The following is a 27,362-nucleotide window of genomic DNA, read 5'->3' on the forward strand; positions in this document are numbered from 1 at the left end:
TAAATCAAAATGCTTCACAGAAACTGAGAAATCGAAATCAAACTTTCAGCAACAATCAAATGCTTCACAGAAACTGAGAAATCAAACTTTCAATTAATCGAATCTGCAACAATCGAAATTCAGCAACAATCAAAATGCTTCAATTAATCGAATCTGCAAATGAAGAACCCTAAATCAAGAACTGAGAAATCAAACTTTCAGAAACTTTCTACCAAATCAAAAACCCTAAATCAAGAGCTTAGAGGCGGCGGTGGAGACGGAGAACGGCGGCGGTGGGGGCTCCGAACCGTCCACCGACAAAGGAGAGGCGGCGGCGGCACAGCAGGGGCTGTAGTCTTGAGGCGGCGGCGGATCTGTGTGGCCGGAGCTCTGGAGAGTCAGTGGCGCAGCTCGTTGTTGAGAGAGAGAGAAGGGGGAGGGGGCGGCGGTGATGGAAATGGCGAAAGGGAAGCGAGATCTGAGGGGGATGCCGGTAGGCTCCGTCTGCTGCTGTTGTTCGCCGGATTCTAGAGGGGAGGGGAAGTCGAAGAGAGAGAGAGAGGGTGTCGCCGGAGCTCTGGTGTCGGCGGCGACGCTCTGGCCGTTGAAGAGGGGAGGGGAAGTCGAAGAGAGAGAGAGAGAGTGTCGCCGGAGCTCTGGTGTCGGCGGCGACGCTCTGGCCGTTGAAGAGGGGGGGAAGTCGAAGAGAGAGAGAGAGAGAGAGTGGGGAGAAATGAAATTAAAGTGAGAAATGAATATTAGAGTGAGAAATTAAAGGGTATATCTTTCCTTAATTAAAAATTAAGAAGATCCTAATTATTTCCAATTTAAGACTGAGCCTATTGGGCTGGGACGTCCTAAAATGGAAAACGAGCCTATTGGGCTGGGACGGAGGGAGTATAAAATAATTATATATAATAAAATATTAATATGTATCGGTTCGGTTCGGTTTAAAACCGAACCAAAAAATAGAAACCGACACCAAACCGAAAATTTTTGGTTTTTACTTTTCAAAACCGAACCGAAAACCGAACCAATGGAATTGGGACCGAACCGCACCAATCCAGTTCGGTTCGATTCGATTTTCAGTGTCGGTTCGGTTTCTGCTCACCCCTATTTCTGGGGATTTCGCCTCCTCCACGCTCGATGAGATCACCGAAATCGCCTCAATCGAGCAGAATCTCCTCGTCGTTGCCGGCCAAACCCGCGACTCGCTGATTGAGTGTGGGTCGCCGTCAACACTTGGGAAAACGTCGAAAATAACTCCGACAAAGGGAGGCGGCGATGAGCTCCAATTTGGGGTTTCAGAGGGAGACGACGACTACCTTAAATCACAGGAGGGAGGCGGCGCAAAAATGATTGGCGGATTAGAATTTTGCCAAAAGAATGGAAGAAATTCGGAATGGATTGACCAAATAGTAATGGAAGAAAGTGGGGGTAATGCGTAAGATTCAATTAAAGAGAAAGATTAGGATTTAATTAAGAAATTAAAAAGGTTGTTTATCATGTATTGTGGTGGGTCCATGAATGGCAAATCAAGTAAATAGATAAATCAAAAAAGGGTAAAATTGTATAAAAAAATGAAACTATACTCTTTTCGTGGATAAAAAAAAAAGAGGGGAAACAAGACTCTTTTTCGTGGACAGAGAGAGTAGTATTTAAAAAAAAAAAACACTGAAATTACTGTCATATTTTAACAATGAGCACGAAAGACAAAGTGGCAATGCAAATACAGTTTTTTATAATCTTCAAAACATTATTTTTAAGCATCATTGAATCTGTCAGCTGGCCAGTCGAGAGGACGCTGCTTCGGCTCTCAGTTTTATCCTTTAAAATTTTATATTTGTATTATTTTTTTTATTGATTTGGTGCATGCATGTTGTGTGAATGGTGTCTTCGTTTAGATTTATAGTTTCGATAGCAATTTCTAACTTTGAGTTAATTATGTTCAAATGCGTTTTCTCTGAAGTTGATGTCATTTTCAGCGCCTCTCAATCCAGAAATCCGGCGACCCTTCTCCAGCGCCTCGCCTCGCCTCGCCTCGGGATCTGCTCGCCTCGCCTCGCCTCGCCCGCCCGCCATTCTCCAGCGGCGCCCCTTCTCGCCAGCGGCGCCCCTTCTCGCCCGCCTCGCCCTTCTCGCCCGTCGTCGCCCTGCAGCGCCGCACCGCCTTCGAGCTCCAACACCAGTTCTTCTTCTTCTTCTTCTTTAATACAAATTTCCTATGTCAATGACTCAATGTTGAATAATTGAATTTGCTGCTTTGAATAATTGAATTTGGTCCTTGAATTTCACTATGGCAATGTTGAATTTCGCTTGAATTTGTTGATTTGAATTTCGGGTAATTTAGGGTACCCGAATACCCGACTCGGGTACCCGAGTCGGGTATTAGGGTACCCGATTTCAATTTCGGGGTCGGGATCGGGTATAGGGTTTAGGGGATTTTCGGGTTCGGGTACCCGATTTTTTCGGGTAGGGTACCCGAACCCGACCCGATTCCCAGCCCTATCATTTTGCAGGTTCATAAATGTTGAATTTCAGTATCGACTATCGAGTCGGCTAATAAGGTCTCTTGTCTGAATTTATTTATATACTTTGTATTTATATCTAGAGTTTTTGGAAAATAAAATCACAAATTATTTTAAAATTGTCATTTTAACGTGATTTTTGAAGTGTGACGAATTAAATAACCTTCTTTTCAATTTTTGCGGAATTGTTTTCGATCGCCGAATTGTTGAATTGGAGTTTATATATGTACGTAGATTAGTTCTCCACGTAATATTCATATTTCGAATATTATTAAATATAGAAAAATTAAGAGTGCAAATACAGGATATATAGTCCCTTTATAATTTAGAGAAACTTTTGATTGAAATTGACAAGAAATGATGTTATTAAATTTACATACAACATGTATTATAAAATATTATTTTTGTACATAGTTGTACATCCCTATCCTTAATTAATTAATGTAGACAATATTATAGAAGTTAATGTTATAAAATATTAACAATCAGTAGAGAATATAATACAATAATAGTAATTAAATGGAAATAATTGATAATACTACATCCCATTTTACATACGCATTTCCCATCTTTCGTTTCATGCAAAAGCCTTGATATAAATATGAAGAAGACGTGTAACTGTACTCACCTCACAAATCACAATATTCTAAAAAATGATGTGTTTAAACGGTAGCAAGTCGAAAAAGAAATCGAAGCCTCTCATATTAATGCCACCACCTCAACCGCCGTCATCATCATCATCATCGCCGCTGCCTCAGCCATCATCACCTGCGCCGCCGCCTAAATCACCGGTAAAACCGCAGCCATCACCTGAATCAGAAGAGCCTGAACCACCAGAAGATCCCCCATCACCTCCGCTAACACCTCAGAGTGGTACGGTCCATTATGGGCCTGTGCCGCCGCCGCCGCCGCCGCCACCTACGTATTTCTATCCGCGCGACGGCCGCTCCTGCGAAGAAGACCCCAACGCCTGCGTTATTCAGTAGGTTTGAGGAGAGTAGAGAAGTAGACATATAAATTAATGTTGTCTATCACGAATCATATATTCTATATTAAATTAATTTAATTTATATACATATAATTCTATTTTAAAGACGAATGCCCCCCTCACATTTGGCGGGAGACAGTGTTTCGACTCACAAACTAAATGTACTTCAACTGCTTTCGTCTGAGTTATAAAATTTTCAATAGTTTCGGCTTTTCTTTAACGTTAATTTATTCATACCGAACTCTAAAGAGATATTCGAAGATGATAATGCATGTATATATACACATGATATAACGGATATCAGTCATGTACGTAAAAGTTGAATTATTTGAATTCATACTGAATTAAAGTTGAATATGATTTCGTCTAAAAAAAAAAGTTGAATATGATTTTACTTATTTACCTATATCCCTAATATCCATAAGTGTTGCACTCCCTCCGTCCACTTCAAATGTATCAAACAATCTTATAGTTTTAAGACATTTAAAGTGGGACGGAGGGAGTATTTATTATGATACTTTTCACCCGTTATAAATTATGATTCCTCCAATTTAGCTCACGCTTTCAATGAGATATGAATCAAGCAAAATTAGTTCAAATGATAAAAAAATTATCAATGACCTTCAAATATCCCAAAGTTTCAATTCATTAATTTTACTCAATTTAATATACTAAATCCTAGACGTACACTGTTAATTAATACTAACAATACTTTTTTTTAAGTGGAAAACTAACCAGTCTCTATAGATGCATGTTTTACGAGTAAAAACCAATATTACTTTGCCATATTTAATATTTTCGTCTTCTTCATATATAGAAGCAAAAATTTTACGGAATGCGATAGTCATTGAGAATATAGATAATGAATTTCAAGTTTATTCGAGCAGTATATAGGGTTGATTATTTATAATTGGGGATTTCTAACCTTTTTCAGTTTCACTTTTTAGTCAATATTAAATATTAGTAATATATATTGCTGTTCTAAAAATAAAATATTAATATATATTGTTAGATCAACAATGATTTTAGGGCGGCAAATACCAAAAAAGTGGAGCAAAGCAACATCGAGTTAATTAATTCTCACCCTACTCATTAATTATATATCATACTCATGATCAACTCTTTCCATAAAATAACATTTGCCAGAATTCATAAGATTCATAGCATGCATAAAATTATAGTAAGAAAATCCACCTTTCTCCTCTCACGCCTGCAATATTACATTCATCCCTTTGATAAAAAATTGTTTCCATCTCAAAAAAAAAAAAAAAACCTCAAAGATTCATATTTCCATATTCGCCTAACGATTTCCTCCTCTCATTCCATGCAAAACCCTATGAAAACATCAAGAACCCTTCAACTTTGCTCACCAAGCAAAAAAAATGGATGGTTTATTCCGGCGACGTAATAAGAAAAAATTCCCCGATCCTGAGGCTCCGCGGTCGCCGTCGCCGCCACGGCAGCGCACCTATTCGAGCCGTGGGGAAGGATCCTCGCACCATGGAGCTAGTATGAATTATGGTGGATACTCATACTCGCACTCGAATGACGAGTACAACAACTATCACGAGCCGCGGCACGACTACTATGTGGCCGCTCCTGAGCCGTCGCAGCCGGCGTACCAACAGCCTCAGCACACGTGGTCGGCGGAGCAGTACCACCCGCCTCCGCCAATGAGGTACCGCGACCCACCGATGCCACCACCGCCGTTTCAGCAACCACATCACTTCTTCGAGCCGCCGGCCCAGCGCTCTTCAGTCTATCCGTCTGCGGAGGAGTCACCAGATTGCATGATCATGTAGTCGAGGAGAGAGAGGGAGAGAGAGTGGAGAAATATATATACTTTTTACTTAGAGGGGTATTTTTATTATTATTTATGCATTTAATAGTTTAGGCTACTTGTGTTTTTTGCTTAAGTTTTTATTATTATTATTCGTGCAATTTGATATATAGTATGGGGTATTTGTCTTTTTTGTCATGCTACATAATATTCAATTTATGAGATCATGATATATATGAGTTCCATAAATATTCAATTTATGAGATCATGATATATATGTGTTTATATATGCGTGTGAGTGTTCCCTCGCGTGCCAACTAAAATGCCTATTTTTCTTTTTAGTTAAACTAGTTTGTAACCCGTCGAATTTCGACGGGAATCAATTATTATATATAAATTTTATTAATAATTGTAAGTATAAATTTGACAATTATACAATATGCGGATTATAAACTTCGTTTATATACTCGTATTTAAATTCGACGGGAATCTCCTATAATTTTAATTTTTCTAATTATTCAATACATTTTATATTTCATGAATTTCTTTTAGCTAAAATAGAGCATTTAATGAAATTGTTTTAAAGTAAAAAGATGTAATATTTATATGAAATCGACCTAAATTAATATTAAAAAGAAGGTAATAAGAATAATTCATATTGATTTAAATTAACAAAATCTAATGCCTTGATGATCAAATCAAATAGTCGATTCATAATGGTTTGCCAAATTGGCTTAAACAAACTCCATGAATTATATAATATAATATTATTACAAATATACTAATTTATCTTATACCTTCGTTAATGTTTAAGTAATCTTCGTTACGTAACATAATATTTCGCCTCCTTTGTCTAGCAACCCATGATGGATATATTGCATCTGCAAATAAGAATATATTTATACATTGAATTAGTTTAAAATATTGAATCGTAAGACACCAAAAGAAAAGGGATGAGAAAGCAAAAAATAAAAAGTTAATCAAGATAAGATAAGGAGCACAATGATAATTAAAGGGTTGAACATGATGAAAGTGCCTAAAAGAATCGTCAAAGTCAAAATGAGAATTTACAGTCTAAACAAAATACATCAAATTATACTCTCTTAACATACTATAGTTTTACAGTCTAAACAAAATACATCAAATTCACAAAAATCTAAACTTCAACAGCACAATAAATGCATCAAAACAATAGAAAAAAAATAGTGGAAACAAAATACAAATCATAGAGCATACCTTAGTAGTCAACTTGAAGTCTCTTAATTTCCACGTAAAAAGAGAGCAGACGAATGGTATGATAATTAAAGGGCTGAATGAATACAGCAAAAACCGAGAAGAATAGTTTAGGTTAAAGAAATAAAATTAATTATACACCTTTTTATAGATGAAATATAAGATAGTTAATTTGACAAAGAATTCTACTTTTGATATATCTGATAGTTTCGAATATATCATAATAAAGAAGAATGGTTGAGTTGGAGTTCTAGGAGTTATATATTATTTATTAGATATAAAAAATTATTGACATATATTTGATTTAATTTAAGATAGTATTAGATATAAAAATTTGTTGATATATCGCCATTTAAGAATGATTGAGTTGAGGATAGAGTTTAGTAGATTTCAAAAATTGTTTTGGGATCTCAATAATCGGAAAAATTGTTCTCTAATATTACACGTAATTGTAAAAGCAAAATAAATTTATTAGATATTGAAAATTATTTATATCGAAAATTATTGAGTTGAGGATAGAGTTTAGTAGATATCAAAAATTGATTTGGGATCTCAATTATCGAAAAAATTGTTCTCTATTATTACACGTAATTATAAAAGCAAAATAAATTTATTAGATATTGAAAATTATTAAAAATTTAGAAAAAAATAAGAATAAATGAGAATTGAGAAAAATTGGAATGGAGTGATTATACGAAGCCACATAGGATAGAGTTTATTTTGCTTTTATAGATATTGAAAATTATTAAAAATTTAGAAAAAAATAAGAATAAATGAGAATTGAGAAAAATTGGAATGGAGTGATTATACGAAGCCACATAGGATAGAGTTTATTTTGCTTTTATATATATATATATTTCATTGAAATTAAAGAGGGAAGTTTGATACGCCATGTGAATTCTAAGTAACTAAGGAAAGTTTGATTTGCCATGTGAATTCTAAGTAACTAAGGGAAGTTTGATTTGCCATATGAATTCTAAGTAACTATAGCATCCACTACAAAAAAAACGCTGATTACCGACGGCGATTTGCCGTCGGTAAAAAAAGACGGCCGCCGGTAAATAGTGTTACCGGCGGCGATAACGGCGGCAAGCTCCCGCCGCTAAAAGGTTCGTCGGCAACGACAATAACGGCGGCGAACATCCGCCGTCGGCAGTTAACGGCGGCGATGCCTTCGGAATTGTCGCCGTTAAACGGCGGAGCCTAGCCGGAGAATTAGCGGCGGCAGACACCGCCGCTAGTTACCGAGGGCGAGTTTACCGTCGGTAGAGAGTCACCGGAGTCCGGCAGACCCTGCCGGAGAACTCGCGGCGGCGATTACCGCCGCTAACTAGCGGCGGCAAAACGCCGTCGGTAACAGGCCGCCGGACTCCGGTGGGTCTTTGCCGGAGGATGGCCGGGTATTTACCGAGGGCAAAACGCCGTCGGTAACTACCGACGGCGTTTTGCCCACGGTAATGTTTTTAATTTTATTTTTTTATTTTATTTTATTTTATTTATTTTATTTTATTTATTTATTTATTTAATTAATTGTATATTGTATATCCACAATTTATTTCCGTATTTATACGGTATTGCATACTCTAGACGAACTTCCCAGTCGGCGACCCGACTTCCCAGTGGGTCACCCATCTTGCTTGTGCTCTGTGTCAAGCACGCTTAACTTTGAAATTCTTTTCGAGTGGTCACCAGTACAGAACACTCGTATTATTGATATATCTACATCTATTAATTCATATAAATGTTATATAGTCACTCATATAATTATAATCTTTGAATATGTGGAGATAATACCTGAAATATGTTGTTAATTAGTGATCGAGTTCGTTTCGGTCCTTATTTTTATTGTCGGTAAAATATTTAATTAATATTTAATTATTAATTAATTAATTAATTAATTAATTAATTAAGATTTTTTTTTTTAACATTAATACACCAAAAGTGTTTTAATTTGGTTATTATAATGTGATTTGAATTTATTTGTTTATGTTAAATGCAATTATCATCATCATTGCCATAAATATATAAAACATATATAGTTTTAATAATTAAAGCACTTGGAATATATAATTCAATAAAACATAAATTTGAAAAGAAAGTACAAATGTAATTTTGTTAGAAAACATAAATATAAGTCTAGTATGGTAATAAAAGACGGAAAGTTCTAAGCATCATCATCATCATCGGCATCAGGGTGTGGAGGTGGCTGAGCATTATACATCCTCATAAACGCCTCCAATTGAGCCACGCGGTCCTGCATCTGTTGGTGTTGTGCTTGCTCTGCCGCCATGCGCTCCTCCATCTGTTGGCGTTGTGCTTGCTCTGCCGCCAATCGCTCCTCCAGCGTGGTGATCCGTGTCTCATAAAGCTGCTGAGACACCGCAGAACTGCCCGTGCTGCGGATAGACCCCCTACTAGCCTGACTCTGCCCGGCACTCCCGACGCCGTAGATCCGTGACCTATCAATTTGCACCACCTCCAAATACACCTCGTCTAGCCGCTCCTGTCGTCCTGTGGCAGCGGCCAGTCTATGAACCTCGGCCTAATACATACATAACAATGCATAATTGTTAGAAAATAAATACATTCACTAAATATTTGAATAAACTTAAAACACTTACGTCAATTCTAGCATCTCTCTCCGACGTATAACTTCCGTCGGCGTACGTGTGGAGGCGGAGGAAGGTGGCATAGTTCGGTGCATCCTGGGGAGTACCAGGATCCAAGCTCTGTAGATGCATTTATATAAGATAAATAAGTTATATTAGTCAATATATTAATTTAATTTATATACTTAATTATTTGTTAATTACATACCATATACTGCTGCAGGATACGAGTCGACTGGGACCCGCCCACGTGCCTACTGATCCCTGTACCCTCCCCATCGGGCTCGGACATCCGGTTGGCACGTGCTCGATTTGAAACAGCCTCAACCTCGGGCTGATGCCAGTAATCCCGGAGTCCAGTCCAAAAATCGGGAGTCATCCAGACGGGCCTAGACATCTCTCTCCCTTGGCGGATACACTGCTTGAGATCTGTCTTGTAGTCGCTCATCATGTCAGAGTACCTTTTGCGGGCTTTTGTCTCCCACATTTTCCTCACGTCACGCTCATCATCGGGCTGCCACATAAACTCTTTCTGTTGAAAGAAAGAGAATTAATTTAATATCAAACATTTTAACAATTTAATATGATATATTTATATGTATTATAAATTTAATTGTACCTGTAATTCATCAAAAAATTTATCCTTCATCGCCGGGGGCGTCAACTTCCATGTGTACCCGCCTGGGTTTTCAAACATCTTAAATGTGCTCGTGCAAGATTTGGACAGGCCAGTGGGCTCCAACAAAACACTGTGTACAAGTAATTTTGTCACTTAATCATGGTGTACGAGAAACAGTAATTTTAACTAAAATATTTACCCAGTCGTAGGATGCCTCTGAAATACCGTCCTCCCATCAGGTGCCTTAACCTCTCTCTCTCTGATAGCGGCAGCTGTAGGGCCCCTAGGCCTTCTAGCCCGTGAACTACTAGAAGCCTGGGGAGTCTCGGGAGTCCCAGAAATATGCGTCCCAGACCCATCAGATGTATCTGCTGTAGCTTCTGGCGCATTAACGCCAGATCGCCTCCCAAATCCCAAGAAACCTCGAGAGGTAGACATGATGCCTGTTGCATACAATTAAATTAACAAATATATAGCGAAACATAACATTAACAGTAACTAACAAACATAACAAATTTGCAATCAAATTCAACGTCATCTGTGCATTTACATTTATTCATAAGCATCACTATTATCATCATCACTATCGTTAGATGTCAACGGGGAATCATCGTCTTCTGCTTCATCGTCATCTTCAATCTCAACGACTCCACCGAGGGGATGAAGGAGAAGTGGTTGTTCAATGCCTACACTTGTGTGAGTAGGCATAATAGTAACCACTTCTTCTTGAAATGGTTGATCTAATGTTGATGTAGATGCTGCAGTAGACACTTCAACCTTTGATCTTGCGTTGACTTTGCATGCTGACCACCAATTTTTCTTTGATTGGTTCGTACTGGGATAGGGACAGTAAAACACTTGAACTACTTGACTCGCCAAAACAAAGGGATCATACTTCTTATATCTTCGTGTGTGGTTCAGTGAAACTAACTTGAAGTCTGTATCAATAGAAGTTCCCTGAGCCGACAAGTCAAACCATTCACAGTTGAACAAGACTGTTTGCTTAATTGGATACCCCGGATACTCCAGCACGCAAACCTCTTGCAGACGCCCATAAAAGTCTAGCACATCTCTATCACTACCATAAACCGAGCCTTTAATGCAAACGCCACTGTTCACAGTCGCACTCTCTCTATCATGATCAGTTGTGTGAAACCTGTAGCCATTCACGAAATAGCCGGAGTATGTTTCAATCTCATTTAATGGTCCAGCTGCAAGCGACCTAATATAAGGGTTCAACTCGTCGTTACAAGGACGACAAACCTGTTTCACACAAATATCATTTAAGTTTGCTAGCCAATTTTAGAGTAAGTAAATGTATATTTAACATAAATTTATCGTCTCTTACGTAATGGTTAAACCACACAATAAACTCGTTGTGAAACGCGACTTCAAACTTTGCATCAGTCATGTAAGGATTTGCATATCGTTTTTCCTCCTTGAAGATCCTTGGATACAAAGAATCAAATAAATATGTTAACACCTATATATGATGAACACTTCTTATACGTAAATTGAACGAGAATACTCACTTGCTATATGTCTCTGCAACCTCTGCACAATTGCTCAAAATATACATGTGTGCAGCAAGCACAACCACGGAGGACTGTGAGGAACATGAATTGTTCTTTCATGCACAACCACGGAGGCAGGTTATACGGCGTGACAATAACTGGCCAAGAAGAATATTGACGCCCTGATTGTGCAAATGGGGCAAAACCATCTGTAGAGAGGCCCAATCTCACATTTCTGATCTCATCGGCGAATCCAGGAAAGACTGAATTCAAATGTTTCCATGCCGGAGAGTCGGCCGGGTGGCGCATTATCCCATCGTCTGTGGAGGTCGCATGCCACCGCATATGTTCAGCAGTTGCAGGAGATGCAAACAATCTCTGCAATCGGGGCGTCAAGGGAAAATAGTGCATCTGTTTGGCGGGCACTTGTTTCTTTCTGCGACTCCCAGATGCACGCAAGCTGTCCTTATATCGTGATTGGTCACAGAACATACAACTATGTAGCTCACTAGTTTCCCCCCAATACAACATGCAGTTATTAACACAGCAATCGATCTTCTCTACTGGCAAACCCAAACCACGTAGATTTCTTTTCGTACTATAGAAGTCTTCTGGACAGTTGTTACCCTCTAGTAAAGCAGCTTTCATCATCGAAGACATCTGATTGTAAGTCCTCTCTGACATGTGGCTTTCAGTCTTTATGCTCATGAATTGAGTCATCCAACTTAATTGTGTGTACGTGTCACATCCTGCGTACAATGGAGTATCCGCTGCATCCAACATGTTATAAATCTTTTGAGCGTCATTATTGGGCGGCTGCTCCAGATTTGGAGGATCTTGATAATTACTAGGTCCAGCATGGTCATGCACCATCCTTTCGTAGTTATTGTATAATCCATCATCCTCATTCATTATAGCATGTTCTCTCGGCATAGACAGCGGTGCTTCCCCGTGACTAACCCAAACTTTGTAATTCAAGACAAATCCACGCCTACTAACATGTTTTCTGACCGTAGGTACATCTAAATACGCTTGATTCTTGCACTTCTTACACGGGCACCTAATGTTACCTTGTCCATCTGTGTACGCCGTTTGATTGAACGCCCACTCAAGGAAAAACTCAAGCCCCGTTTCAAATGCGGTACGATCATTGTATCTCGCGTACATCCACGTACGATTATCACTCATTCTTGCAAATTCTAATTGAAAAAAACAAATAAAATATAATAAATTACTTGAAATCTAACAAAATTTCGACAGCATAACCCCACTATCCTAACTACCAAGTGCTCGACTCTACCAGCAACTATAGTGACCATAGTGGTCCTAATTTACTAAGCCTATACTTAGGGATGTCAATGCAGCCCGAAACCCGTGGGCCGACCCGAATAACCCGACAAAATTAGAGGGTTAGGGTTGAAAAATCGCAACCCGAAAAAACCTCCAGCCCGATTAGCCCGCACCCGACTAACCCGGAACCCGATAGGGCTAGCCCGAAAACCCGGTGGGCTGACGGAATTGTGACTGATGCATCCAATTACAACTTCTGCTATGTTTAGATCTATGGTATTTGCTTAAATATATATATGTAGGCTCATTAAAAAAAGTGAAATTAATTAGTTAGAATATATATATATATATATATATATATATATATATATATGTGTGTGTGTGTGCGCGCGCGCGCAATCTCATTAAAAAAAGTGAAATTAATTACGGATTTTTTTGTAGAAATTGATTATTAGTATCTCATTAGTTAGAAATTAATTATTAGTATCTCATTTTAAAGTGATACCAATTTTTTTTTTTTGTCAATGAGACGTGCATGGCAAATCCACTAATTCTTCAGTAATAATCCAGATTGATTATAGTGCATTGATGCATGTTAAATTTTACTATCTCATTTTAATATAATTTTGTTTATGTAATCTTGAATATCTTATATTTTTGCATTTCATGTTTTGCTATATAATTTATATCTTTAATATCTATGTATATTTTATACATTATACACTAGATCATTAGGAATAATAAAATACAAATGATAATTTTATTTTTACGCCTTTAACCTGATTGGCCCGATGGGCTAGCCCGAAACCCGAAAGTTTAGGGTTAGGGTTGAAGATTTACAACCCGAAAAAATCTCCAACCCGATTAGCCCGCACCCGACTAACCCGGAACCCGATAGGGCTAGCCCGAAAACCCGGTGGGCTGGCCCGATTGACATCCCTACCTATACTAGGTCTACCCGGGCCCCCAATGTCGAAGCAATAATACAATACAAATAAAAGCAATAAAAATCATGGTAATTAAATTAAAAACAATCATTTGTAGGGAGAAGATCCTTAAGAAATAATCAATTTCTATCCCAAAGGGAGAAGATCCTTAAGAAATTGATTAAATCTATCCCACAATATATATATATATATATATATATATATAATATAACATTTCATAAACACATAGCACATAACATTTAATTTAACAAAATTATCCAACATATATAAATTATTCTAACAAACAATTCTTAAACTAATTGTTTAAAATTAATATAATTTAAAATTAATCATGCTTCATAATTTAAAATTAAACTAACAACATATATTAAATAGATTAATATAATTTAAAATTAATCATGCTTCATATAATTTAGTTATAAACAAAATCAATTATAAATTAATTAACTATATATAACAAATAAATCTATTTAATTAATATATAATTAAATACATAAATAAATTCATAATTAAATAAATAAATAAATAAGAGAGCGTACGGTGGTGGTTTCCGGTGGGTGTCGTGAAGAAGGCGGTGAAACGAGGTCGTCGAACTACAATAAATAATATAAGTGAAAATTATATAATTATATATATATAATTAAAATTAATGAGATATATATATATATATATAGATCTAGAGAGAGAGAGAGAGAGAGAGATACCTGCTAGGGCGGCGGCGGCGGCGGTCGGCGGCGGCGGCGAAGCAGCAGCGGTCGGCGTACGCAGGCAGGGGAGGGGGGGTGGATTTTCGTGTGTGTGTGCGGCGCAGAATATGAAAAAAGAAGGAACCCGCTGCCCTATATTTAAACGGTTACCGACGGCAATTGCCGCCGCTAGCTAGCGGCGGCAACTTTACCGCCGTTAATTCTATAAAATAAATTATTTAATGCGTATTTTAATATTAACGGCGGGGAATTTGCCGTCGGTAGATGGCCGGTAAATTCGAAAGTTCGGGTCGCCTGGACTGCCGCCGCCGTGCCGCCGTTAGCTACCGACGGCAAAATAGCCGCCGGTAGTTTTCGCCGGTAAAAACGCGTTTTTTTGTAGTGATCGGTACTTCCTATTCGATATTTAAAAAGTCTTGTATATTACTTTTTGTTGGTTTAATAAATTTGATTATATATTAAACCAGCGGCGGAGCCAAAAATTTACATTAGAGGGGACTAAACAAATTTATATTAGAGGGGACTAAACTTGTATGAGGGTTCGGAGACTATTCCCAAGTCAAATTTTATTATAATTTATATTTTTTAGAATATTATATTTAAAAAATAAAATTTTATAAGTTTTTTATATTATTTAAAATAACCCTAACAAAAATAGTAGCATTAAAATGAAGATGAAATTATTTTATAGTTGGTGCCTTATCAAATGAATGATCAAAATTTTGACAAAACCTTTTTTATCTAATGTACACTATTATAATATCTTTTTAAAGTTTTCACTTCTATTAGTATAGAAAGAGTTTTTAGAATTTTTAATTACATTTTATAGATCAGTATTTCACAACATATTTTTTGAGACGTTAATTGACTGTAAATCCACAAACTATTAGTGAATTTTGGTATTTTTCCAATTCTATAAAGTTGTAATGCTAATACATAAACTTTAGTCAATTCCGGAATTTGCCATGAATTATAATTTCACCCAAATAAAAAATGACATGACAAAATTAAAGCTGATATAAAACACACATTATATTAATAAATGGACAAATAAATTTGATCAAATTCAGCCAATAAATAATTAAAATTTCCAACCAAAATAATAAATGATGTTGCTAAAAAAATGGCTAATTGCTGCTAAATCCATATACTTTTTCAATTTTTGGTTTTTTCCCGTGACAAAAAAAATCTACTTTAAAATCCATGAATTGGAAAATCGATTGAAAATTCCCCCGTGTCCGATTTCCGGCCATCGGCGAAATGAGTCAGATCATATGTGGCGAAATTCATTCCAGGTGTTAAGTTTAATGAATGACATGGACGCCACATAAGATTTTAAAAACTGAAAAAAAAAATTAAATGCCACATAATACTCTTCCCCCATCACCTTCCTGTTAAGAATTCTTCCATTTGCATCGACTATTTTAGCATCGACCATGTTGTCAACGGTTAGGCCGTGTTTCCTCGTCAGGTTTTCGTAGCCGCTGCCAGTTATGTGACCGTCGACGCCGATGATGGGGCAAACTCCAGCGGGGAAAGCTAGGGTTTTGCTTTTCTCCTAGATTCTATAGTATAGTTCACCAAGTGTAGCACCTAGGGGTGAGCATTGGTTCAAAACCGAACCGAACCGACCCAAAATCATAAAACTGAAATCGAACCGATCCATCCTAAGTTTGGACCGAACCGAACCGATCAAAATCAATCGGTAACCGAACCGACTGACCCTTTTTTTCTTTTTTCTTTTTTTTCAAAAAAAAACATTATAATCACTAAATTAGCATATCAAAAAGAAAATCTAACCCTAAAATCATAACAGTAATCAATAGCATGTCAACAAAAATTTGACCCTAAATCAGCGAACAAGAAAAACATAACAGTTAGGGCAAAAGGGTGCTCCACTGCTCGTTGGTGAAGGGTGGTCTGCTCGTGCTCGGAGGAGGGGAGAAGGGTGCTCCGCCGCCCGATCTGTTGCTGCGAGAAGAGCGGCGTCGGCGGAGGTGAAGTGTTAGGGCAAAAGAGCGGCGTCGCGCGGCATCGTCGGGGGCCTCAGGGCGCGGCGTCGTGCTGTGTCGTCAGACTCCAGCGCGGCGTCACTGAGGGGAGCCTGGGGGGAAGCGGCGGGTGTGGTTAGAAGTGTTAGGGTAGAACCTTGAAAATCAAATTTTGACTTAGGTGGTAGTGGTAAGGTTTCTAATTTTAAGTTTTTAACTAATAAAAATATATATAATAAATAATATATTTATTAAAATATATATGTATCGGTTCGGTTCGGTTCGGTTCCTGACCGAACCATGGCCGGAAAATCGAAACTAAATAGATACCTGATCGGTTTTTACCTTTCAAAATCGAACCGAAAATTGAACCAGAAAATCCAAAACTGAACAGAATCGAACCAAAAATGGTTGGTTTGGTTGGTTTTTTTGGTTCGGTTCGATTTTTGCTCACCCCTAGTAGCACCAGACTACACCTACTCCGTCTTGTGGGCCACGTCTATCTCGATGGATTCGAGGTTGGACATGTCAAGAACCACGAATGGGGTTGTGGATGTGTAGGAAAGGTCATCCGAGTCGTGGCCGCCGCTCCGAATTCTGAGATGCAGCTTCTTCTTTTTCGCGCATCTCACGATGGATCGGACATTGGATTCGGCGAGGGGAATGAAGATTATGGTTGATTTTGGGGTTTTGGAAGTGTTGAAACGGTCATTTCTGATGTATTCTTGCAACACAATAGGGTAGTTTTGGCTTGCGGAAGTTACAGCCGGAAGGGACGCTAGAGTCGGAATGGTAGACGTCGGCGTTGAGGGTAGACGGTGGCCTTGAGGAGAGGAAAAGAGTATTATGTGGCATTTAATTTTTCTTTTTGTTTTATTTTTTCAGTTTTTAAAATCTTATGTGGCGTCCATGTCATTCATTAAACTTAACACTTGGAATGAATTTCGCCACATAGGATCTGACTCATTTCGCCGATGACCGGAAATCGAACGCGGGGGAAATTTCCAATCGATTTTTCAATTCATGGATTTTTAAGTAGATTTTTTGTCATGGGAAAAAACTGAAAATTGGAAAAGTATATGGATTTAGCGGCAATTAGCCCAAAAAAGAATAGAATTTACAACTGTAGTTTAGGTGGAAAAATATTTTTTTTTTATCATTCTGCTATTATATAGATAAAATGAACTTTCAAATTCTAACACTATGAATAGGGTGAGAAAAAAAATAATATTTTCAAATTCATAATTATTACTCCCTCCGTCCCACGAATCTTGACACGTTTGGTTTCGGCACGGGAATTGAGGAATTGTAGATTAATGTTTTAAGTATGTAGTTAATAAATTATAGAAGTGATAAAGTAGGAGATAGAAGGTGATAAAAGTGATAAATTAGGAGAGAGAAAATAATAAAAGTGATAAAAATAGGAGAGAAAAGTTACCTTATTTGGAAATGTGTCAAGATTCGTGAGACGGCCCAAAAAGAAAAACGTGTCAAGATTCGTGGGACGGATGGAGTATAACATTCTATATAGAATAAGTTAATTTAATTACGCAAATTATATTAGAATCATATACATCTAGTTTGACTACGTATGAGAATATCTACACTTGTAAGATACGTGCTACTTTTATATTTAAATAAAGAAATATGCAATTATCTACACAAATTATTAAAATTAAAATTAAAAATCTATTCATTGATACTAAATTAAGTTGATTAATTAATTGAAATATAGAAACTATTTAAACAAATTATATATATATATATATATATATATATATGTTAGTATAAAGTGATCCGGGTTCGATCCCTCTTGGGAGCGAATTGGAGATTGGAGATATAAGGTGGATTTTGGTGAATGGAGAGATAAGGTGGTTCTTGGAGTGGATGGGGAACTAATTACTAACATCTAGCATGACTTTGTCCGATCAAAAAATAAAAATAAAAATAATACTCCCTCCGTTCCGGCTTTTGGTATCCAGTTGAGAACGGCACGAGTTTTAATAAAGTGATTGATGTGTTGTGAGTGGAATAAGGGTCCCACATTTTATGTGAGAGTTAAAATAATTAAAGTGGAGTAAGGACCCCACCTACTTTTACTAAAAATAGAAGTGGATACCAAAATTTGGGACGATCAAAAAAGGAAAGTTGGATACTAAAAGTTGGGACGGAGGGAGTAATTAAATTAATTTTTTTTATTAAAAAATAATAAACTAAAACTTTGGGAGTGAGCTTCAGCCCACCCTAGCCTCCATGTGAATCCGCCACTGGCCCACTGTATTGAATTAATTTAGAAAGTGTGGGATGTAAGATAGAGGATAGAAGATAGGCTTCGATTCAACGTCACAAAATTATTTGATTTGTTGATTAATTTTCTCAAGCTCTCAGAGCATCTCCACCGGGGGGGTCGAAGGGGGGGGGTCGATCCGAGGCGCTGGGAAGGTAGCCGCGCTGGAGAGCCTGCTTGATGCGAGGCCGTGTCGAAGTGGAGACCCGGAGCGAAGGGAGGAAATGGCACCGGACGCGCCCCATTTAAAAAAAATCGAAAAACTGATTTTTAATAAATTTAGCCGTTTGAATTTGTTTTTTTTTTTTTTTCAAATTCGACCATTGTTGAACGGCTATTTTTGTTTTTTTTTGTTTTTCTTTTTTTTCCCTTTTTTCCCTTCTATAAATACCACTCTTTCACAATATAAAATTCACCACTTTCTCAACTACAAATCTCTCTTCAAAAATTTTCTCATCTCAACTACAATTCTCTCTTCTACATTTTTTTCTTTTAATGGATCGCGAATTCGATGAATACCTCGAGCAACAAGGCGGCGGTTCGAGGCTTCCGATGATGGGGTTTGCTCCATTTTCGCAAGCCTCCAATGTCTTGGCTACGGGAAATCTTCCCACGCCTGCGGCGCACGTCAACGTCCAAGAAGAGCCGGAGGCGGCGATGCTGAAAGCCAAGGGCACCCACGCTTCATATTCTAGCGAGGAGTCCGAGCTCGTGACAATTTTGTGGGCAGAGGTAACCCACAATCCTATTTTGGGCTCCGATGGTGGAGCAACTACCACTTCTTCGGAGCCGAGTGTCACGACGAGGCCCCAAGGCCAAAAAGCGGCAAAGCGAGAGAAGGGCAAGGCGAAAAAGAGAGAAGGGTCTTCGGGAGGAGGTTTGACGTTCTTCGACGCCCTCGAGAAGGTGGCCGAAAGCATAAGGGAGCATGCTCTCAAAACGGGGGAAATCGCCGAGGTCAAAAAAATGCAAGCCGAGATGAAACGGGAGGAGATGGATATGAAGCTCTTGAACAAGGACATGACGGGAATGACAGAGGCACAATTGGCCTTGCACAACCACTTAGTCCAAGAAGTGCTCAAGCGTCGAGGGCTTATTTAAATTAGGAAATTATTGTTATTTTTTATTTTATTATCATATTTTAATTATTGTAATGTTTGATTTTATTTTTAATGAAATTGAGAATTTAAAAATAAAAGTGTAAAAATATGAATTTTGTGGAAATGGAGATCTAAGACACCCTCTAAGCACCAATGCATTGGAGAGGGGTGTATTTTAGATGGGGACCACCATCTAAGACACCATGCATTGGAGATGCTCTCAACAGTATATAGGTTTTTTTAGTCCAAAAAAAGTCCTTTGGTTAATTTGTATGTATTTAATCTCCCGTTCCCAACATCATACAACATCAAAATCGAAGATCATATGGAATGAAATATCTACATTTAAAAAAGAAATTTTATTCCAAAAAATCACATGAAAATATAAGGTGTTTAGGGCTGGTAAACCGGTCGGTTCGGTTTTAACCGAACCGGTTTACCGGTTTACCGGAACCGGTTAAGGGCCATTTCCCTAACCGGTAACCGAACCGATTATTGAATCGGTTAACCGATTAACCGGTCTGGTTAATCGGACCGGTCAAACCGATTAATCCACGAATTTCTCAATTTGTCCGAATTTAACCGGTTAAATCGGTTAACCGGTTTTTATGTAAAAAAAATCAAATTTGTAGACTGTGTGCAATAGGATTTGAACTCTTGACCTTTGACAGAAAGAATAAGGTCTTATCCACTACACCAATTCATAACTTATAGTAATAATTTAGAACAAAAAAAAATTCATAGATATTTGAAATATTAGTGTATTATTTAAATTAAAATATTAAAATATAAATTAATTAATTTAATATAAAATAAACCGGTTAATCGGTTTAACCGGTTAACCGACCGGTTAAACCGATTAACCGATTAGTGATGAACACACTAACCGATAACCGAACCGAACCGGTAAAAACCGGTTATCGGTTAACCAAAAACCGGTTTTTCCGGTTCAGTTACGTTTAAAACCGATTAACCGGAACCGTTTTACCACCCCTAAAGGTGTGGGGGGGGGGGTCATATTATAATTTCAAGACCTCCAAAGAAATAAAAGTAAAATAAAAAAACTAAAGAATTAAATCCACGCTCGTTAACTCCCACAATCTCCATGCCCTTTCCGCCGTCGTATACCAATGTTGGCGGCGGCAGCCAAGGTTTGGGGCTCTTTCACCGTTTACTTGTTGATTTCTTGTTGAGAGTAGCATTGAACGCATGAGATTTAGTAGTGTCCCTCAATTTTTCTATGATTACGTGTTTCACTATTATATTTATTAATTTAATAATATTTTTATCAAAATAAATTTTTTATTACTACAATATTACGAATCACACTAATTAACTATTATTTCAAAAAGGTAAAGTTAAACAATATTATATACCTAGTTTTAGATTTATCAACTATAATAATGAATTATTAGTAAATAAAAGAGAAATTAAATAATAAAAGAAATAATTAATTATATATTTGAGTTAGGTGGAATAAAACTCGAATAATAATTACAAAATTAAAGTAATATAAATAAAATTGAAATTGAAGAGAAAAAAAATGAAAGAAAATTAAAAAATTAAAAGTGGGATACTAAATTTCGTATATACATCTCAAATGAGTAGGGAGAGAGGCCTCAACTCAACCTCAAGGAAGTTTCCATCGTCTTCCACGCCCTTGAAAAAATCGGCGACGAACAAATTGTAAAACGACGGTGGAGGAATGTATATGTCGCGTTTGGTAGGTCCCTTGGAAAATTGATGTTCCATCTATATGAATATATAAAAATAAAGAGAAATGTTATACTGCATTTTTTTTTTCATGTAATCATATTTAACTCATGGTAGTGTTATTTATTTTTTATTTTTTTCAATAACATACATCATTATATAGCATATTTATTTATATATAAAAGGCGTTTGATTTGAATAATAAAATATGATTAATAAAATAATTTAATTTAATTAAATATTTAGTTTTCATGTGGTGAATAGTTCGAACCATGTTTTAATCATTTTATTGAGTAATTATTTATCATCCTAAACTCAAATAATTATTTATCACCCTAAATCCAAAGTTTAATTGATTATTCCATAATTTTTCAATTTTATTAATTTTATTTATCACATCTATCAAATCAAATGTCTTCACGAGTGTTTGAAGTTTTGGATTCCTTTATAGGTGATGCATCAGATTTCTAGTTGGAATCTTAGATCAAATTGTAACTCTGATTTCATAACTATCACGCAACTCCAATTGATTGTCGTAAATATCACAATCATTTGTTAATTTACTAAGACAGTATGACAGTGAAAATAGTAGTAAAATTTTAGCGTTACTAAAAAAATAAATTAAAATTATCATTTTACAATATATACCTAAAAACTATAGCAGTCCTTATTACTAAGTCAAGCGAAAATAATAAATGTGAGTATATATATATATATATATATATTTATAGAATGAATAATAATCTCAAAAAAATTAAGTGAAATATAATAGCTAAATAATAATAGTCTCAAAATTTTGATGGAAAAGAAGAGAAAATGTATATTTTCACATATTTTCATCATTTTCACATGTTTATTATGGTAAAAAATTCTCCAAATAAAATGAAATACTTTCTCCAATAATCTCTTTTCACTCATTTTCTCTTCAATATTGAATAATATTATTCTAAAGTAGGAGTGTAAAAATATCTTCCAACATTTTCTATCTTTTCATTTCTAATAAACATACGACACTTTCTCATTTTTTCTTATTCATCATTTTTCAATAAAAATTATACAATCAAAATAAATGCACCATGCAAAAATAATCAAACTAGTACATGAAATTCACAACATTTACCAGTTTTATTTTCCTCAAGGAATAAGATTTTTAATAGTGTTTGGTAGCAAATGATTTGTAATTCAAGCGTGAGAATTTGAATAACAAGGTTGAAAAAAGCATGGTAGGATATAAAGATGGAATGAATTGCACTGATATATTCTTGTCCGATACACGGAACAAAAGTATGTTTTAATAAAAGTGCATATTTGTGATCCTGGATGGATATTCAATTTAACAAAATTACAATAACGACCCTCCATCTAGTCGACGCAATCAAAACTAATATTTCACCTCCACCTCGCCCCATAACCACTTCATCTGCCTCCTACTCCATATTCACATCCAAAACCATCTCTCCCTTCAAAGCCTCCACAAATATTGAATCACTGCAGTAATCACTTACAATTTATACACTTGAATATAGCAATAGCCATCAAAGGATTTCCTAGAATACAATATATATTTCAAGAAAAGCATATATTGCAGTGAGAAGTAATATTCTAGCAATTTCAAGAAAGTGTATATTCCCTATTATTTGTACCTTTTGTGTTGTAAAGAACTCACACTAGCTGCAAATACACACAAGTTTGATAATCTTCATAGGCCAACAAGAGCACGGGCAGGTACAAAAGCAACCGAGAGAGAGAGAGAGAGGGAGAGACTTACAGAGAGCTCAAGCACTTCTAGTTGAAGGAAGGTAAACTCTGATAATGTCTTTGGCAGTTGTTTTTCTCCGGCAGGTAGGACATTTCCCCTGAGCAGCTATGGAAGCTTTGATGCATGCCTTGCAAAAAATATGACCGCATTTTGTGCTCATCTCTTCAACTAATGGGCCCATACAAACGGGACAGCTGAATGTAGGCTCCTTCGGTGGAACTGGAGGTTTCGGAGGCACTGCAGCGGTCTGGCCACTCTTCCTCTAAAATTCAAATACCATAGTACTCAACAAGGATAGTGATATTGACAAGAAAAGACTACTGGAAAAGAAAATAAACAGAAAAATACAAAGGCGCATCTCATATGCTACCATTGAGTTACTACTGCTTTCCAGGTTTATGTAAAGGTCACAATTTATAATTGTCTGATTCGTAGGGACCCTTCTACGCTTGTTGCGAGATGCCCTCTCATCTGTAAAAATATTGAAGCATATCAGCAAGGAAATTCTAAAACGTCAAAACTGAAAGAATGAAACGAATATTCAAGAATAAAAAGCAATATATTCAAAGAAATGTATACTAAAAGACCAACAAGATACTTATTTTGTTGTTGACTGACAATAGACTTCTTTGAGATAGTGGTAGATAGTAAAGTTCACCTCTAAGGAGAACCAAACAGCTCCACGTTTAAAAAAAAAGGTGTATTACTTGAACTAGTCACATGAAGTCCACTTCTCTATATGATTGCTCATAATTCATATAATACATACCATTGTCTACATCAACAATTATAGCACGCCCACGGTTCCTTCTGGAATTGTTCTTAGCCTGAAAAATAAGTTCAGAATGCATTACAGAAAGAAAACTAAACTAAAATAAGTAACAAGAAGAGAGCAACAATGGTATACTTCTGCAAATGCTGTAGGCGAAGAGATAATAACATCATCATCAAGCGCCTCTACATCAATTGGTGGAGGCAAGGTACCAATTATTACAGCATCTTGCCTGTCCTGCGACCTAGTATGGTGTGAAACGACACCATGTTCCCGGATTTCACATGGCGGTGCAGCATTAAGATCAACATCTAGCATTCGCCTCCTACTTCTAGCCCTTGTATACATCCTAATTTCCTGTTGATTGCTCATGATGCAGCAATGGCAAGACCTCCAATCTCCTGAGAATCATCCATTGCAGACCAAAGTTCATTCAGCTAATGAAAATACCTAATAAGTACCTCAGATGCAGATGACACTAAATAATAAGTCAATACCAACAATTTATATATAATCACCTAAGGAGACCCCATAGTTGTACCCCCAACCCAAACCACCTACTAATCTTATCCAACACAACAAGTTCGGATTTTTATCCAAACCAAAATCATCATTTTCTTGAACATTCAAATAGTTTGATCTGGTGCAGAAAGTAAATGAAAGCGTAGACCGTTTATGCATATCTAAAGTAATTGCTCAACAATCATAGCCTACTCCGATCAATAGAACAGAGCATTTTCAGTTCCACCAACCCAAAAAACCCTAAATAATAAAACTTAAGATCAGAAATAAACAAGACATCCACCATAAACCTAACCACTCAAAACCCTAAGGTCAGAAATAAACAAGAAATCCACCATAAACCGTACAAAGATAGCATTTTTAACAATCAAAACCATGACAAATGAAGATAAAACATGTCAAACGGATCGACCTAAGCAAAAATAAAAACCAAAATGGCGATACAAAAAAAAATAAAAAAAAAAATAATAACTCTCCATGAAAACCTAACCTGATTTCTTCAATTTACGAATCGGTGAAACTAAAGAAAGCTTTGTATCTATATAACTTTCTAGATAGTATAGTTTATCAACTTGAAGATTTGAATTGGGGGAGAAGAAGGCGAGGGAGGAGGTTTTCGATTTGTTAAATAAATTAGGGATTGGGAATAGAGTTATGTGAATACAGACATTTTCACACGATTTGGAGAGAGTGAGGGAAATGGCCACGTTTCAAGACTCATTAACACGTCACCACTTACGAAATTTGGGCGCCGCTGTAAATTTCGTGATTTAAGGCCGTGTTTGGCCCCGGATGAAGAGAATTATTTTGTTATTTTGAAAATTTGAGAATTATTATCAGAAAATAACATTTATTTTATACTATAAAATTAATTTAAATATTATGTTTATAACTTATACTCCCTCCGTCCCACGAAGCATGACACAGTTTCCTTTTTGGTCTGTCCCATGAAGCATGACACGTTTCTAAAAATGGCAAAAAATTTACCCTTTATTCACATTTTCACTTTTTCACCTACCACATTTAACACACAAAATATCAATTTCTTAATTCTCGTGCCGAAAAGAAGTGTGTCATGCTTCATGGGACGGAGGGAGTAAGTAATTCCTACTTATTTTATACACTAAAGACCTTTTTTCAATTTTTGTGTCCATTATTAATAAGACAGAAAAAGTATTTTACTAGTTATATTGAGGAATTGAGATCTTACTTTTATTTTGTATTATTATCTAATTTTTATTAATTTTGATATATGGTATTTTTAGTTTTGATGAACATGTGTTTTTGTAAATTCAAACAAAGAACCTCTCTACTTCAAAAAAAAAAAAATACTCCATATAAATTGATTATCAAATTGAAAAAAATAATAATAATAAATGAAAATTTTGTCATATATTAAACTAAAATATTTTGTATACACCCTCAGTGATGCTCCATTCAACGTTGAATAGACTTCATATCCTTATTATTTTTCTCTTTGATAGTTGAAGATTTACTTTTAAGCGACCCATTTTTTTGTGTTGGTCAATCCTAGTCACAAAAGTCAATATGGCCTATGACTATGTTCTTCCCTGCAATGATTATTAAGACTAAGCCTGGAAGTGAATTAATAATTCCCTCAAATAATAAATATTACTAAAAATAAATAAATAAATAAGTGGTTCAACATTGATGCTAGGGGTGGAACGGTACGGTATATCTTAATAAATTGTCCATACCTTATACCTTACCGCTTCACGGTCACGATGAATGTAAGTTTTCTTATTACCTCTTTGCCTCGGAAGGCTATCCGGTGGACCAACTGCGTTGACTATTTCTAAAAATTGATTTACGAGTTGCATGAATTGAACGGCGGGATCAACGTTGTAAACGAGAACGATCAGAACCACATTGGGGTTTTAATCGGATGAGGAGTGGAAATAAGAAGACATTGTTAGAGAAGAAAAATGAGAATTAGAAAATGAGAATTGGTAAGAATTGACGTGAGAATTGAAGAAATGAAATATTACCTCTGTCCACGAAAGAACTTCCTGTTTTTTCTTTTTGAGGCGTCCACAAAAGAACTTCCTATCTATTTTTTTATTATACCCCACCACTTATAAATATCACAGTTACCCTTACTTTTCACATTTTTACCAGTGTCAATACTAATTAAAATATATTTTCACCATTCTCAATACACTCAAAACTTCTTCTCACTTTCAATACACTCAACAATTTTTTTGTTAAAACTTGTCACTTCTTCTTTCGTGGACGGATGAAGTAGTATTTATAGATAAATTTAAGAATAAAACACAAAATAAAAAAGTGAAAACAAGTCTCTTCAACGAGTTAATTTACCAAAAAAAAGATCAATTGAAAGAGTCGTTGCACAATATTTAAATTTCGTTTCTTTTCTTTTTTTAAATGACACGTTTATAGCACACGCCTCATATATTTTCACAAAAGCCGAGCACGAGATAGGAGCTTGCAACAGCAGTTGGGGTAGGGCTCGAGGCGGTGGATGGAGCTCCGCTGTGAATACTCTTGTTGGGTTATCAGCCCAATTAATTTTACTATTTTAGAAAATTTAGGTTTTTATAGTAGTCAATTTCAATATTTGAAATTCTGATCGCACATTAAATTGGCTGATTTTATTAGTTTATTGGGTTACTAGCCCAATCATTCTCTTAAAACTTTCAGTTATTCGAGGAGTCCACTCTTCATTCAAGCACAAGCAAAATAATAATAATAATAATAATAATAATAATAATAATAATAATAATAATAATAATAATAATAATAATTCAGATCGCATATTAATTTAAGAAACCTAATTTATTCGGTTACCACCCCAATTGATTTAATTTTATCTTTTCTTTTTAAAAAGGTCGATAAATTCTTCTTTTCCAGAGCATCAACAACCGTGCACCCAGTTCAGCAATGGTATTGCACCCGCCCGAACTCAATAGATTTTAATTTTATTTTCTCTTTATTTTTATTCTTTTTTCAATTTAAATTAAACAACTTCAATTTTAACAACAT

At 36.2% G+C, this 27,362-nt stretch overlaps 1 protein-coding gene across 2 annotated transcripts; it reads right to left on the minus strand.

Annotated features, from left to right (window-relative positions):
* Positions 1–22,511: 22,511 nt before the first annotated feature.
* LOC131023453 (uncharacterized) lies at positions 22,512–25,096 on the minus strand. Of its 2 annotated transcripts, XM_057952995.1 has the most exons (7): positions 24,829–25,040; positions 23,952–24,217; positions 23,814–23,871; positions 23,415–23,515; positions 23,054–23,306; positions 22,929–22,982; positions 22,512–22,773 (listed from the first exon to the last, which is right to left on the minus strand). In XM_057952995.1, the coding sequence occupies exons 2-5, from the start codon at positions 24,186–24,188 to the stop codon at positions 23,061–23,063; spliced, it is 642 nt and encodes a 213-aa protein (XP_057808978.1). In that variant the 5' UTR covers positions 24,189–24,217; positions 24,829–25,040; the 3' UTR covers positions 22,512–22,773; positions 22,929–22,982; positions 23,054–23,060. The 2 variants fall into 2 exon arrangements, with proteins under 2 accessions (XP_057808978.1, XP_057808981.1); XM_057952998.1 differs by lacking the exon at positions 22,929–22,982 and having other exon boundaries at positions 24,829–25,096.
* Positions 25,097–27,362: the final 2,266 nt, after the last annotated feature.

This window comes from Salvia miltiorrhiza, chromosome 1, assembly GCF_028751815.1.
Source record: "Salvia miltiorrhiza cultivar Shanhuang (shh) chromosome 1, IMPLAD_Smil_shh, whole genome shotgun sequence".
Lineage (NCBI taxonomy): Eukaryota > Viridiplantae > Streptophyta > Magnoliopsida > Lamiales > Lamiaceae > Salvia > Salvia miltiorrhiza.